The sequence below is a fragment of the Rhinopithecus roxellana genome, chromosome 3 (genome assembly GCF_007565055.1).
Source record: "Rhinopithecus roxellana isolate Shanxi Qingling chromosome 3, ASM756505v1, whole genome shotgun sequence".
NCBI lineage: Eukaryota > Metazoa > Chordata > Mammalia > Primates > Cercopithecidae > Rhinopithecus > Rhinopithecus roxellana.
This window is the reverse complement of record NC_044551.1, coordinates 159,615,048-159,631,660: the sequence shown is the minus strand read 5'-3', so window position 1 is coordinate 159,631,660 and position 16,613 is coordinate 159,615,048. Positions and strand designations below refer to the sequence as shown.

General features: G+C 42.2%; 1 protein-coding gene across 5 annotated transcripts in view; it reads right to left on the bottom strand.

The window, feature by feature from the left end:
- The window catches only part of ARHGAP26 (Rho GTPase activating protein 26), a 459,132-nt gene that overhangs the window by 334,110 nt on the left and 108,409 nt on the right, over positions 1-16,613 (bottom strand). For all 5 annotated transcript variants that reach the window (XM_010388274.2, XM_010388276.2, XM_010388277.2 and 2 more), the window contains 3 exons: positions 16,115-16,186; positions 10,067-10,168; positions 813-923 (listed from right to left, as the gene is read on the bottom strand). In XM_010388274.2, the coding sequence (XP_010386576.1) occupies positions 813-923; positions 10,067-10,168; positions 16,115-16,186 (285 nt within the window). The remainder of the gene's footprint in view (positions 1-812; positions 924-10,066; positions 10,169-16,114; positions 16,187-16,613) is intronic.

Sequence of the window (16,613 nt, the reverse complement as noted above, 5' to 3'; positions counted from 1 at the left end):
CTAAATCAGAGGCTGTATTTTGGCTGGAAAATCCACGGTCTGCAAGAGTTTTAAATTGAGGTCCATACACTATTTTGGTGTTTCCATGAAGTCTTCCTGCTGTGGATTCGCCACACCAGTGACCCACCCAGCAGAGTGGAGTGGCACCACGTCCAAACGAAACCACAACCATGCTGGTGTGGCCTAAACTAAAGTCAGCCTTTTTCCCACAATGCAATATTCATGTTCACTGGGACCCTGTAAAAGTCCAAATTCCATCAAGGTCCACTCAGCAGAGTCTCTATGTTGCCCTGTTTATAACAAATCCATGTGAGAAATCCATGTGAGAAACTTTATATAGCATATTTTAATACCTGAATGGGGTGAGAAGGGGCTTTGAACCATGGGGTAAAAAGACAAATGTACTATGTCTTTTGGTGACTACTACATTGAATTATTTGAGGCAGAGAAGAAGGGTAGGAAAGAGGAGGGAAATTAAGGTATAATCACTACTATTTCATGGCAAGATACTCCTCCCCTCTGGACTCCCATTTCTACTCTATCCACCTGAAAATCATATGGCACATCACTGGGTAGCTAGAGGAAAGAATGACTGCTGGACGCTCTGTCTCCATTGCTGTGCGTTGTACAGGAACGGCTGCTGGGAAGAATCCAGGGCAGCCAGGCTGACAAAGCACTGATACTTACAGAAGGCACAGCATCAGGGCTGCTCAACCTCTTCATCAACAACTTAGAGCATTTTGTAATCCACTACTAGTTAGAGTGAGAAATGAATGTTTGGGTACATCATTAAACCCTGAATATCTACTTACGGGCTCCACAAACTCAAACATCTTTCTCTCTTGGACTTCCTGCACCTTGAAGACATATTCCAGGGATACTTCATAGAAATGCTGCCGGACCAGGTCCACTTGGCTGTCTGCCTACAAACAAGATGGAATTTAAGAGAAAAATCAAGTCACTACCCAAGGATAGCATTCTGAAAGCAGATCAGAAAAAAAAAACTCTGGAGATAATTTTCAAAAACAAATCAAATAGCATTACACAGAAGAAGAAGAAGAACTATAGTAACCATTTCACAACGCAAAAGTATACTGAAACATCATGTTATACAACTTAAATACATATAATTTTTTTAAAACAAAACAGAAAGCTTTCTAATGAAATTATTGGTTTAAAAAGGTACATGTATACAAGGAACTCAAACAACTCAACAGAAAGAAAAAAAAACCTACAAATAATACCATTAAAAAGTGGGCAGAAGATCTGAACAGACATTTCTCAAAAGAATACATACAAATGGGCCGGGCGCGGTGGCTCAAGCCTGTAATCCCAGCACTTTGGGAGGCCGAGACGGGCGGATCACGAGATCAGGAGATCAAGACCATCCTGGCTAACATGGTGAAACCCCGTCTCTACTAAAAATACAAAAAACTAGCCGGGCGACCTGGCGGGCGCCTGTAGTCCCAGCTACTCGGGAGGCTGAGGCAGGAGAATGGCGTGAACCCGGGAGGCGGAGCTTGCAGTGAGCTGAGATCCGGCCACTGCACTCCAGCCTGGGTGACAAAGCAAGACTCCGTCTCAAAAAAAAAAAAAAAAAAAAAAAAGAATACATACAAATGGCCAAAGGGTATATTAAAAAATGCTCAACATCACTAATCATCAGGGAAATGAAAGTCAAAACCAAAATGAGATATCATCTGAACCCAGTTACAAAGGCTATGATCAAGATTAAAATTAGCGAATGCTGGTAAGGATGGGGAGAAAAGGAAACTGATGGTGGGAATGTAAATTAGTACAAGTATTATGGAAAACAGTATGGAGATTTCTCAAAAAGTAAAAAATAGTGCTACCATATAATCCAGTAATCCCACTACTTGGTATTTATCCAAAGAAAAGGAAATCACTCTATCAAAGGGATACCTGTACCCCCATGTTTATTGCAGCACTAGTCACAACAGCCAAGATATGAAGTGAACCTAAGTTTCAACGGATGAACGGATAAATACACACACACGGACTGCTATTCAGCCATGAAAAAGAATGGAATTCTGTCATCTGCAGCAACATGGATGGAACTGGAGCTCATGTCAAGTGAAGGCACAGAAAAACAGATATCCCATGTTCTCATTCATATGTAGGTGCTAAAAAAGGGAATCTCAAGGAAGTAAAAAGTAGAATGATAGTTATCAGAGGTTAAGAAAGGGGTGGAAGTCGGGAGTGGTGGTTCATGCCTGTAATCCCAGCACTTTGGGAGGCCAAGGCAGGCGGATCACGAGGTCAGGAGTTCGAGACCAGCCTGGCCAACATGGTGAAACCCCATCTCTACTAAAAATAAAAAAATTAGCTGGGTGTGGTAGCACGCACCTGTAATCCCAGCTACTTGGGAGGCTGAGGCAGGAAAATCACTTGAACCCAGGAGGTGGAGGTTGCAGTGAGCCAAGATCGTGCCACTACACTCCAGCCTGGCAACAGAGTGAGACACTGTCTCAAAAAAAAAAAAAAAAAAAAAAGGAGGGGGTAGGAAGGATGAAGAGAGGTTGCTTAATGGGTACAAAAATACAGTTAAGTTAGATAGAAGGAATTAGTTCTAGTGTTTCATAATACAGTAGGATGACTATGGTTAACTGATGTACAGTGTATATTTCATAAAAGCTAGAAGATATGAAATGTTCCCAACACAAAGAAATGATAAATGTTTGAGGTGACAGATACCCTAAATACCTTCATTTGATCATTACACCTTATAGGAATGTATCAAAATAGCATACATGCCCCATAAGTATGTATGATTACATATCAACAAAAAAGATAAGTGAGTGAGCCAAACAGACATCATATTAGCCCAAATAGTAAGTCACATGTTAAAAGTAATCAAATCTAACAAACAAAACAGAAATAAGAATAATGATAATGGTTACCTGAGCACTAACTTTGTGCCAGGAACCATGCCCATAGCTGTACCTACATTACCTTATTTAATTCTCATTAATTTTAATTATTTAATCTTCACTAAATGCCTAGAAAAGAGATATTATCTGTATCTCTAACATACAGGAAGAAAATATAATCCACTGACATTAAGGAATTTGACTAAGGTAACACAGCTAGTGGAAGGCAGACCTGGGATTCCTGTCCTGGTGGATCTGCCCCTAAGGCCCTTGGATCATCCTGAAACCACCAGTCTCCACTGGATCATCCTGAAACCACCAGTCTCCACTGTCTCGCCATACCCTGGGGCAACCTGAGTTCCATGGGAGACAGATTCTTACAGTGAAAAAGAAATTCCTGTAGAGTCATCCTCATCCAGGCCTTTCTAATGCACAAAACAAATTGTCAGAGGGCAGGGAATCTCAGAAAAGGCCATGTTCACAGAAGTCCCAAATATTAGCTTTGTGATAAGAACAACAGTTTACTACAAGCAGAGACATTTCAACACTCCCTCTCAATTTCACTTCTCCCTCTGTGCAGGCATGTGTCCAGGACAGGCCAACGAGCGGGTACAATTAAACCACTGATCTGGGATCTGGCACCCAGGGAGAAACTCCAAGCATGGAGTTGCAAGATGCTATGCTGGGAAGTACCTCAACTCTCACTATAAAGCTCTAAACCTTTCCTTAATGTGTCTGTGTCAACTCAATCCTTCAAAGCAGATAATCATACGGAAAGCATATTTCAATGGCAAAACACTAAAGTGAATATATATTTTTAATATAAATGAATATCCTGCTAGTAAGAAACAAAACACTGTTTTCCTTAGAAATGACACAGTCAGAAACCATTCTATAACACCCTTTACTAAGACACAGCTCCCAAAGTCATATTTCTTTGAGTGTTCCTTTGTCAACATTCCTACAGAAGAAACTCGGGACAGACCCTTACTTCCATTGTACCAAATACAATATGCAACTTGGACATCTTAAGAGTTTAGCAAGTCATCTATCTGTTCCACCATCATGAGCAAAAGAAACTTCCTTCCTGGAACTTAGAGCGTAGTAAAGAAAAGAGACATTAGTCAAGTAAGTAAATTAAGAGAAAACCACAAGCTCTGGTAAAACACAAGACGTTATAAAACATCCTGAAAGAATATATTCAGGTCTCTCACACTAGCAACTTCCTCCCACAGCAATGGACATTCTCATACCCAAAAGCCAGTCTGCTAAGTAACTGCTGGATCAAACCAATCGGAAAGGCTAAGACTGGGGGCATTTTCTAAGGTTCCCAAGCAGGGAAAAGAGATATCTGAGCACTGATAAATCTTTATTTGGAGACAGGTTTCAGAAGGTCCTGCACCCTACTCACCACCACCACCCCCTGCATCGTGTGGCTGCTGAGACAACTGGGCTGATATGCCTTCCAACCAGGCTCCTGCTGCTAAGCCCCATGTGTTCCTGTAGCCTTTGATCTCCTTGTAGCACAAATCCAACACGCTTACACGGAGAGATGCATCTACTCCCGACCACCCCACACACCTCAAAGCTTCTCTCTGCCTGGGCTTGCCAACTGACATTGCGAGTGGAGGGGGGAAACAGGAGAAATCATTACAAAAGTCTGCAAAGGCAGGGATGAAGGATCCAGAAGGAAATTCCTATGAGGAACACAGAATTGACTCCCACATCAGAGAGCTGCCCAAGTGCAAGCTCCAATTCTACAATGTCCTAGCTGGTGAGACCTGCTCAAGCCATTGACCTCCTTTAGAAGATGGAGATAATATCAGCCCTTGCTTCAGAGTAGTGTTTCCAAGAGAAAATGAGCCAAATGATGTAAACCATTTGAAAACTGGAAAATGTACTGTGCATGTCGGTGGTTGCTGTCACCAGGCACTTCAGAACACAAGGGTCTCACTTCCTGCTCTACCCTCAGATAGCCACATCATCTCTGAGGTACTACACTTCTCTCCTAACTGGTCTCTCTGTCTTCATTCTCTCCCTGTCCCAATTCACTCTGCACCCAGAAGCCAGAATATCTTCCTTAAAATCTAAACCAGATGGTTTCATGGCCCCTTCAAGGGCTTCCCATGGCCTCTACCATGGTCTGCAAGACGCCGTGTAATCTGCCCAACCCTCCAGCCTCACCTCCTCCCAACCTAACCCACTGTCACCATGCTCCAGCCACTCTGGTCTCTTTCCTGTCCTCTAACACTCCAAACCTCTTTCTTACAACCTTTGCACCTGGTGTTCCTTCTGCCCAAAAACCTCTTCTCCTAGATAAATACACATTTTAACTTCAACATACAGTAAGAAATACTTTTTATATTATGACTCAATAAACACACATTTATAATGGTTAAGTGCAATGCACTTACATATTTTTTTTTAAGACGGAGTTTTGCTCTTGTTGCCCAGGCTGGAGTACAATGGCATGAATACGGCTCACTGCAACCTCCGCCTCCCAGGTTCAAGATATTCTCCTGCCTCAGCCTTCCTGAGTAGCTGGGATTATAGGCTGGGATTATAGGCAGGCACCACCATGCCCGGCCAATTTTGTATTTTTAGTAGAGATGGGATTTCTCCACCTTGGTCAGGCTGGTCTCGAACTCCCAACCTCAGGTGATCCACCCGCCTTGGCCTCCCAAAGTGCTGGGATTACAAGCATGAGCCACCATGCCCGGCCTCATATTTTTTATTCTATTTTAGCCTACCCTATTGCAAGACCCAATAATTGTGATTTTGCGACACACTCACTACCTGAAGAAGATTGTCCTGGCCTTTCATTAGCTCGTTCCTTCTGGGCTCGGTCTAAATATTACCTCTTTAGGAGAAGTTTTCATTGACTATATTATTTTAAATAGGGTACCAGGAAATCTCTATCTCATCTCCCAATTTAAACTCTTATCTATTCCTTTCTGGAGACAGAGTCTTACTCTGTTGCCCAGGCTGGAGTGGAGTGGCATGATCTCAGCTCACTGCAAACTCCGCCTCCTGGGTTCAAGTGATTATCCTGCCTCAGCTTCCCAAGTAGCTGGGATTACAGGCACGTACCACCACATACAGCTATTTTTTTTTTTTTGTATTTTCAGTAGAGACAAGGTTTCGCCTTGTTGGCTAGGCTGGTCTTGAACTCCTGACCTCAAGTGATCTGCCCGCCTTGGCCTCCCAAAGTGCTGGGATTACAGGCATGAGCCACTGTGCCTGGCCTATTCCTTTCTTGTCTTGTGTATAGACTACTAGAATATAAAGTCCAAGAGAACAAAGACCTTATCTAATTTTTTCATTTTCTCCTCCAGTGCTCAGAATGGTGTATAGCCCATAATAAATGTTCAACAGATGCATGGAGAATGAATGACTTGATCCCCACGTGGCCATTAGTCAGCACCCAAGGCATGTCCTGGCAGTGACCCAGAACTAAGAACAAATGCATAATTCAATGCATTCCCAAAGGAAAAGGAAGAAGAAATCCCAAGTGTAATGTTACGTTTCCCTTGCCAATGCCCCTGCTTGGTGTGGGCCATGGAATCCATCACATCCTTGAGCCCCATGTAATGGAATTATAAGCCAGGATTCCAATCCACCCTGCAGACCACTCAAGACAGTTTTCCTGGCTGCCACTCGAGAAGCTATAAATCTACTGGCTTGCCTAAACCCATCAACCATTCTGTGCTTCTTTTAAAAGAGACTTCCTCCTATATCGTAATTTCCATGAAGGAAGATCCTTCATTTCACTTTCTACAAAACACCCAGTGCCTGGACAGACTGCTGCAGACGCGTCCAGTGAGTATTTGTTGAATGAATGACTACTGTTTTTGAAGCGAACTTTTTTACCATTCAAAACTACACATTTGCTTAAATTATCCACTAGATGGCAGTGCCATTCCACAGCACCGCCTGTAGTTTCTACTTCCAGGGATCTAGGGATGGGCTGGAATTTAAAAGTATTCCGTGCAGAACCTTGCAATCAGGGAACAACTCTGGATAATCAAAGTGGAAGGTTTCATCAAAGGTGTACCAGGTGCTCAATAATGTTCCTAAAAGCTGAATTTTTAATAAATGTGAAGAAAATGATCACTACATAGCTGAACACCTTCAGTAAAACACCTGACCTCTGCAAGAAACCCAGTTCCTTCACAAAGTGTAATTCCAGAAAGTTGAAATGGATGATCACTAAGGTCCTTCCCTCTCTCCAATTCTATGTTATGACACTGGCACTAAATAATGGTCAGCATCCCTCCCCAGATAGAGACATAGAAAAGCAAACTGGGTGAAGGGAAAGGGCCACACAGCCAGTGCTGGGGTTGACTCGCTGCCACTAAGCTATTTATCCTGAGTCTCAGTTTCCTCATGTGTAAAACCGAGTGATAACCACATCTATACCTCTTAGGGTGAGGATTCCAGAAGATTCCATGTAAAGTGCTTAACACCATACCCGGGCCATAAATATGCATTCAACAAATGTTTCCCTATATTGTAGTTGCTACTGATGCGGTTAGTGGCAGTAGTAATACCACCACTGTTCTTTTTGTTTGTTTTTGATTTTTGGCTTTTTGTTTTTTTTGAGACAGAGTCTCACTCTGTCGCCAGGCTGGAGTGAAGTGGCGCAATCTCGGCTCACTGTAACCTCCGCCTCCCGGGTTCAAGTAATTCTCCTGCCTCAGCCTCCTGAGTAGCTGGGACTACAGGCACCCGCCACCATGCCCAGCTAATTTTTGTATTTTTAGTACAGACGGGGTTTCACCATGTTGGCCAGAATGGTCTCGATCTCTTTACCTCTTTACTGTTAGATTTTTATACAGTTTAATTTAGTTCAGGTACAACTAAAAAGCAATGCCTCAGAACTTACCTGAACAGATCAGAACCTGCAAGATCCGCAACCTAATCCTTACACTCAAAGTACTTAGAAAGTATGACTAGGTCAAAGGCAAGAACATAAAGGACTATAATAAAAGAACATAATGGAAAACATCCACTGAAATACAGAACTGTCAAAGTCAGGAATAGTGGCATCCAATTTGAGAACAGAAAATGGAGCGAACAGGCCAATCTTAAGGATATTTACACATTTTATATTAAATATAAAATACTTTATATTCGAGCAGCAGTTATATTTGCCTTCTCATGCGTAACATAAGTAGGACGTGAGTATTTAACAAATAAAGGAAATAAAGCTTAGAGAGTCTAAGTAATTTGCCCCAGGTCACAGAGTAAATATATGGCAGAGAAGGTTTTGAGGCAAGGTATACTCTTTGCCAGCCCAGTGGCCTAGTCCCTACACTGTGGTAATTCAGAGGGCATTTACGGTCCTAAAAGAAAATGCTGGACTCATTCCAGACCAAGTCTGCAATGTCTGACCACAGAGAGAATGGATCTGGTGGAGAAGCACCTTTGTTCTAGAGAGTGCCATGCCTACAGCGCAAGTGTGCTGTGGGTCTCCCAGATTCAGTAGGTGCTAGAATAACCACACACCTGCTCAACTCTGAATACTCTGAATATCTGCACTAATGATGCATAGTCATCAAATCCATAATTTATGCCTACTTGGAAACTGGAGAGCTGGGCAAACCTGGTCATTGTGAAGCACAGCCAAAAAGCCTTTCTTTAAATATAAATTAGTTTCCAAATCCTAAATGCCAAGTGATGCCAGAAGAATAACTAAACAGTGAGGGTATCAAGACAGATTCTAAATGGAATCCCATATTTACCATGGACTATCTGCGTCTTCGAGATAGGGCCCATATCCTCATGTCAAGTTGGGATAGCCTTTATATCCCATGAAAACAAGACTTTTTTTTTTTTTTTTTTTTTTGGTTTTTCAATCCCATTTGACAAGATTTGCCTGAGTAGCTATGCCACTTCAAGAAGCACTTCCTCTGCTTTTGCTTCTTTTTCCCTACTCAGGCACAAGATCTTCAAGGATAAATTAGCATTTTCTACTTTGTAAAGCACACACCCAATAGTCAATGCTATTTGTTGGCTGGCCAAGAACTGATCTACAAAGTCCATTATAAACATTTGTTGCTGCTACAGTTGTCATTGTTGTTAAGTAACGGTCCTCATCACTACTCTAAAAACTGGATTAAATACTCACTTCAAAGCAAAGAGTTCCCAGAACACCACATTCCCATCCCAAGATGTATAACCAATTGTGGTTGGGAGGGGATTGAACTCCACCATCTCCTGAGTTACTTCAACCTTTCAACCTCTGACTCTACTGTCCTCATAAAACTTTCACCTAGTAGAAGTACCGGCATGGTATCTGCTCAAAAAGAATTAAAATTTAAAAATAAGGGCCGGCCTGGAAGCCACAGTAGCCTCTTTTGGCAAAAATATCATGAGAGAGATCAAGCAAACTATTGAGTCAAATGACATTTTTAAAGCCAAATTTGAGGTTCTACTAGGAAACTCCCTGTCTCCAAGAAGCATAAACTCCCTTAAACATGCCAGTCTTCATGAACTAAATAAAAATGGTCACAGCTCCATGGCTGCGAGGGTTCCATCATTTTTCTTTCCAAGTGAATTACTTTTTAAAAGACACCACGCAAACCCAGAAAAATCAAGCGCAAATTTAAGAATGTATTTTCTTGAAACAACATTACCAAAGCAGAAAACATACACAGGATAATAAAGCACCACTTTAAAAAAAAAAAAAAGAAAGAAAGAAAGAAAGTAGACTAATGTCAAGTGCTGGTTGAAATAACGAAAAAATTAATATTAAGGAAGGATAACCAAAGTGTTTGAGATGCTAACATTTCAAATCACTGATAAAAGGCAGGAAGTCAAAAGGTAAAGTAACAGAGTGCAGAATTAAGGCCAAGGGTGAGAGAAACAGGAAAAGAAATGTCAGTATGAAATGAAGACATCCAGCAACCAGGGCAGCCTAACAAGGAGGTGGTCATCTCGGCCAGCAGCGTGTTCCACCTTGACAGGCTGGAAAACTACAAACAGTGGAGTGGGATGGGAGGACACAAAGGCAATCCAGGCATCAGGCATTGGATGAGGGATCAGGAGCAATCCCCTGGTGTCCCAGGTCCCTTCTAACCCTAAGATTTTCTAGCAAAGAGCAACCAGCACATATCCACAGCATCGTGTACAAATTGAACACTTTATTCAGGATACTAAATAAAGCCTCTTACCTCCTGAAGCTGAGATTCTTTCTTTTTGGAAGACAAATTCAAGTGTTTTTCTAAGATGCCACAATACTTTTCTGTCTCTTTGTCATACTTCTTTTTGGCTTCCTGGAAAAAAAAGAGAAAAGAAAAAGAAAAAGAGTAACACGTTGCAGGAATAAAAGCAGCCTCTATCTCTCAAGATCACACATGATGACTTGGCTCCTACTTTTCAGGTAATGCCCATTAAATCCTGCAGCCACCCATCAACAGCCCCCCGGGTTTGAGTGTCTAGCAGAGAGGCACCAACCAGTACAAGACCAGAAAAGAGGTAAATATGAATATTTAATGGGGGCAAAGCCAAGATTCCCCCTCTAAGAACTTTGTGAAACAGAAATTTCTACTTTCTAACTCACAAGGATATTCAAGGCTAGAAGGCGGCCAGGGGTTGGGGGTTGGGGGGCAGCAGCAGCGGGGGTACCTATGAAGCTAACACCAAGGAAGGAAGATCTCCTTACAGCCTGAATGAGACAAGTCTAGACTAAGGCTAGACCCAGCCTTAATACTATTGAAAAAACACTTCTTGGTACGTAAGCCTAAACATCTCTTGACACTTAATATCACATGCAGGTCTTTAAGCTGAGGAATAGTTCAAAACGACAATATTATCTTCACACAGATTTGTTTACCATGGCACCATTTATGCCAGCAAAACAAAAATAAAAGCAACAGCAGCAACATCACTGCCAAGGATAACGTTTGGCATAAAGTATGGAACATCCAATAAGCACAACTAGTCATTGGAAAACTTGAGAAGAGTAAAAGAGCATTATATAAACTTGCTGCATCCTACATACAGTGTGTCTACCACCTATGGACAAAGATGAGGTGGGAATTTACTTATAGGAAAATACCTGAGTTATGGTAATGGGGTAACAGTTATTTTTTTCTTCTCTTTAAGAAATTATTGGCCGCATTACTGCCTTCAAAATGAAAAATAATTACCATAATATACGTATTAATCCCTGCTCCCCACCATTGAATCACTGGGTCACTATGGTTCTATTTCTATCTCCCATTTGACAGATAAGAAAACTTGGACCCAAAGAGATGAACTTGTAAAAAGTCACGGAGAGTGACAGAGCTGGGATTGGAGCCCAGGACAATGTGCCTCCAAAGCCTGTGTTCTCCACCACAGTTGAGACAGATTGTCACAGGCAGTCTGCCTTCCTTCCACATTCCAATGGGGAGAGCAGACAAGGAGGCTGGAAGAAGGTTGGCACTGGGCTGATAAGCAGGATCAAATTCACTAATTGGGTACATTATTCCTGCTTTTGACTCCTGTGGAGCCCAAATCCATAGAGATGTTTTTCTGCAACTCCAAAGCCTAGAAGAGAAAAAACATCTTCTGGCCAAATAAGGAAGCTCAGACATATCTCTTTATTCCTTTAACAAATTTATAATCAGCAACCACTCTGTGTAAGGCTCTACTTTAGGCACTAGAAATATAAGACAAAAATGGTCCCAACCCTCATAGTAGAAATGTTCTAGTAGGAGAAGCATGATTAACCACTAAACAAATAATCAACATAATTATAGACTGCTGCAAGCACTACAAAGAAAATAAACAGGGCGCGGTCACAGAGATTCTTTAGATAGGGCACCCAGGAAAGGCATCATTTGTGGGAGGGAGATGTGAGCTGAGACCTACATGTTAAATACAGAAGGAGCAGAGTAGAGCCTTCTAGAGCAGAACCGTCAAGTGCAAATGCCCTGGGGCAGAACATTCTGAGCCAAGAAGCCATCACCCAGAGCCCTGACAAGCTCCGCCATGTCAGAATACCACTCATCTGGCACATGCTCACAGAGTGGGCAGAATAACCACATATCCATTTTAGCTGACATATACCCATTTCCATGAATCTGAGTTTTGCTTAAAAGACTGCTCACGTACCAGACCAATTAAACACTTAGCAGCAAATGAAGAAAAAGCCTGACGACACATTACTCCTTCAAATTTGAGGAGGGTACAGGCAAGAGACTTGATTTAAGCAATTCTTTTCCATTAGTGAAACCAGCAACTTTGAACTGGGGCTCCAACTCCAAATACTGCTCACATGTATCTACTCCCATCAGCCTTATCAGCAACGCCAAAAGGACAGTCCAGCTGGCCAGAGGTGAGAAAAGGCCAGGGAACATGAGTCACTGGCATTCTGGGACATTCTGGCAACTTGTGCCTCCACATTCCATGTTTAAGAGGACACCCAAAGTTAGAGAAAAAAATAAGGAGAAAGGGAAGCCATTTCTGTTCTGAGAAAACAGCAATAAGACCTCTGCGACAAAAAAGTACTACAGCTTAGATCATGTTCTTAAGATGGGAGAGCGTGTCCATTACTCAGGACACAAGATGGTTTTCACCTTCCACAGAGTACACTGTGGGGTAGTTAAGTCAAGGATTGAGTTAGAATCCTAAAATTTATTCTCAACTCAATACAGACTGGCTAGAAAACAAATCACCATCCCTCTCCAGGACTCAACATCCTTAACTATAAATCGAGGATGATTAGATAATTGCTCAGATTTCTTCTTTCAGTTCAAAGACCGTATAACAAAATAAAAATAAGAACACCCCCTCCTCAAAGGATTTCTAGGGTTAAATGAAATAAACCACATATAGTGCTTGGCAGGGTGCCTGCCACATGGAAAGTGCTCAATAAATGTCAGCAATGGTGGTGACAGTGGTGAGCTCATCACCTAAACCTGCCTCCTTCTTATCAAGAACACACCTGCTTTCCACGTCCCGTGTGCCATGAAGGTAACCCTCCCAAGAACCTACTACAATTGGAAATTATACACTTATTTATATCTTTTTGTCTAATGTCTTTCACCCCAGCTACATCATAAGCATGGCAACCACACCTGCCTTGTTCTCCACAAAATATCAGGGCACAGAACAGTGCTGGCACAGAGCAGGCTCTCACACATTTTTTAAACGAATGAACTGTATGTGAATGACTACATGACAAATATTGTTCTCACGTTCAGGTAGCTATATGTTAGACACCATTTTAAGCATTTGATAAGAGTTCGCTCACTTCTTCTTCATAACTCTACAAGACAAGTTTTATTATTACCCCCATTTTAGAGATCAGGAAACAGGCATGAAGAGGTTCAGTAACCTCCCCAAGTCTACGTGCAAATGGCAGAAGTGAGATTTGGATTCAGACAGTCTAGCTGTAGACTCACTCTCTACGCTACTCTCTTATGTCTATTATACTTATTCCAGAGTCCAGCATTCCAAATGTACTTCTGATACAGGAAAAAATAATTTCCTCAAACTCAGAAATAGAAACTTAGGGCCATGGTTATGTCAAGCACCAGGAGTTGTGCCCTACTCCAGAGTAGCACATTAGCACAAGAATGCCCAAGAATCTTCTTCCCTGACAGCCTTCACACAGTGCACTCTGCAACAGGCTGTTATGGCAACCGAAGCAGCACCAGAGAGTGGAGGAGGAGGAAAAAGTAATTTTAGCATGGCACAGGCAGAGTTCAGAACCTCCACTCGGCCAATACCAAAATCACCTGAAGAGCACTTGCTGGCTCTGAGATGTTCTTGAGACTGCTCCCAGGGTCACCTAGAAGTCGATCTGTTGTTTGCTTGTATGTTTTCTCTTAAATTTACATAATGCTATGATATAAATGTATGTGTGTGTGGAATGATGGAAAGGAGGCTATGCCGGGGGAAAAAAATGACAAATGGGGAGGGATAAGAAATCACCCAAATGTTATCACAATTCTTCTTTAATGATCATCCAAAAGTTATTTAATAATTGATCATTATTATGGTTTAAAGAATGGGAGAATAGAGTATGCATGAGGGGAAACATGCTTTGGTGAGTGACTATTTAAATTCTTTTATCCTAATATGTCACCATCTATACCCCCCCCCCCCCAGGGGACAGTACCGCCTCCTGTCATTAAAATCACTGGTATTAAGTCCAGAGGGAGCTCACTCAGACTCTTGCCTCACCTCCTTGGTAACCATGATAACCCCCAAGCCAGTGAGAAAAGAGGCCAGAGTGAGAGGCGTCTGTGCTCAGAAGGAGAAGTAACTACTGAAAAGATGACTCGCTTGAACCTGGGATGCGGAGCTTGCAGTGAGCTGAGATAGCACCACTGCACTCCAGCCTGGGTGACAGAGCAAGACTCCATCTCAAAAAAAAAAAAGAAAGAGAAAGAAAAGATGACAAGTCTGCTCTGCCTCGGTCTCAAAGCTCTGCATAACCCCTGGAAGCCACTGCCAAGCATGTTCAAGAGTGGGGAGGCTCCAGCCTGGGCGACAGAGGGAGACTCCGTCTCAAAAAAAAAAAAAAAGAGTGGGGAGGCACAGGCCCCAAAGCCACCAAGAGGAGGCCTGCTGGCAGGGCCCACAATGCCAGGAACTGAGGTAGCGTTCTCACAGCTTATTATCTGCCATCACTGGACTGGTTCACAGTCTGTATGAATTCTTAGTGGAATAAGACTTTGTGCAAATTGTACATTCCTTAATCTCTGATACAACACCAGTGAGCTCCCACTTCCTCATAAATGTGTAAACTAAAATAAGTAGAAAAGTACTACTATAAAACTGAAAGACAATCTTTGCCACGGTCCCTCCTTCAAACTGTGATCAACCATCCCTCTGAAAGATCCTGACTAAACATCATCTTTTGCAGGCCCTAATCACATCTATTTCCAGAAAGCAGATGCACTTAGGGGTGTGTGTGTTGTAGGGGTAAGGAATTCCTCATTTTGCAACTAAGTAAAATCCAAAGTAAGAGGGTGGTATTGCCCAAAATTCCCTGCAGGTGGCATAAGAGACTGCAGCTGAATTGACTCACAGTTCTAGAAAAACAAGAAGGAAATGTTGGAAATCTTCTTGCTTTCATTGATTCCAGTGAAAAATCTTCCCTGCAGGTGGCCTCTAACACTCTACCGAAGGTCAAACTGGCTAGAGTTTCTTTTTTTTTTTTTTTTTGACACAGAGTCTTGCTCTGTTGCCCAGGTTGGAGTCAGTGGCAAGATCTCGGCTCACTGCAACCTCCGCCTTCTAGGTTCAAGCGATTCTCCTGCCTCAGCCTCCTGAGTAGCTGGGAACTACAGGCACCCACCACCATGATTTTTGTATTTTTAGTAGAGACATGGTTTCACCATATTGGTGAGGCTGGTCTCGAACTCCTGACCTCATGATCCGCCTGCCTCAGCCTCCCAAAGTGCTGGGATTACAGGCGTGAGCCACTGTGCCTGGTCCTTCTTGTGATTTATTACAGGGCAAAGGAGCCCTGGAGAATCCACCTTTTAAAAAGGAGCAGGATTCCCTTTGCAGTGTCTTAAGAACACACTAGAATTAGTCAAGCTTAGGTTACAGTCCCTCCAGGTCAGTGATAACAAACGGTGATCTCTGGGATGAAGCAGGCCTGCAGATGTCATTTTTCAACCTGCACAATGTGTAATACATATTTTAAAATTATTTGCCAACAAGAAATTTCACATAAAACTGGCTTTTCAGTTTGTTTTGAAACATTTAAAGAATCAGCAACAAAGGGCCCATTTCCAGACCCAACAAAAATCAGCTACACCCAAGTACCAGCTGCCTCCCTTTAAAGAAAGTCCCTGTACCCACAGGGCACAAATTTGTAACCCCTGCTTAGGCTGCAAGTCCTGGACCTCCACAAAATACAATTCCACAAAAACAAATGTATTCTCCAATAAAGGCAATTGTCTAAGCACACAGCTATCTATTATAATAACACAAACGAGGTGTGGTTTATACCTTTGGATGATTTATGAACAAGCACAAAACAATTAGATAACAAAATATCAGAATGGCTGCTCCGGGGTTGACAGCTCAGATGGTCGTACTTCAGTCACCCATAAAGAACTGATGAGTTGGGCTCTATAGAGTTCTCTGCTAAGATTTTCTGAATAACGTGGGCTTCGATTTTCTGAAGACATTCTTAGATTTTTTTAAAGAAGGTGCTATGTTTTCCAGACCTCTCACCCTAAAATCCAGACCAAAGCTTGCAAAATTCTCACCTTGGCAGCCCCAATCTGTTCCTTTCGAAACTTCTCCAAGGGAGTGATGAGCACCTCGCTGGCATTCTCAATCTGGTGAAGAAAAACAGAGTAGCGGAAAGAAGACACAAAAGCAGTATCAGTAAAGAATTACAGCAGCTCCAGCACGAGATGCCTCCCCATGTCTTAAGATAAAACTTGGGTAGGCAGTGTTGTACGTGTCAACTGTTTACAACCCTTGAACCAACAGCATGTCAAATCAAAACTCATTATTTCAAAACATGATAATCTTCCTCCCATGCATGATTAATATTGATTCTTTAAAAGTAAAAATGAGGAACTCTAAAACTGTAAGCAACCATCTGAAGGGGCAGAGACGAATTGGTGAAAGAGTGGGGTCTAAGTTACAAGCTTCAGGTGACATTTTCTTGTAAATATTCACTTACCCAAGTTATAAGTAAAACCTTTCAAGCCTGATTTTGTGTTGCTCTACCAAGATAGGACTGGACTAGAGCCAGGA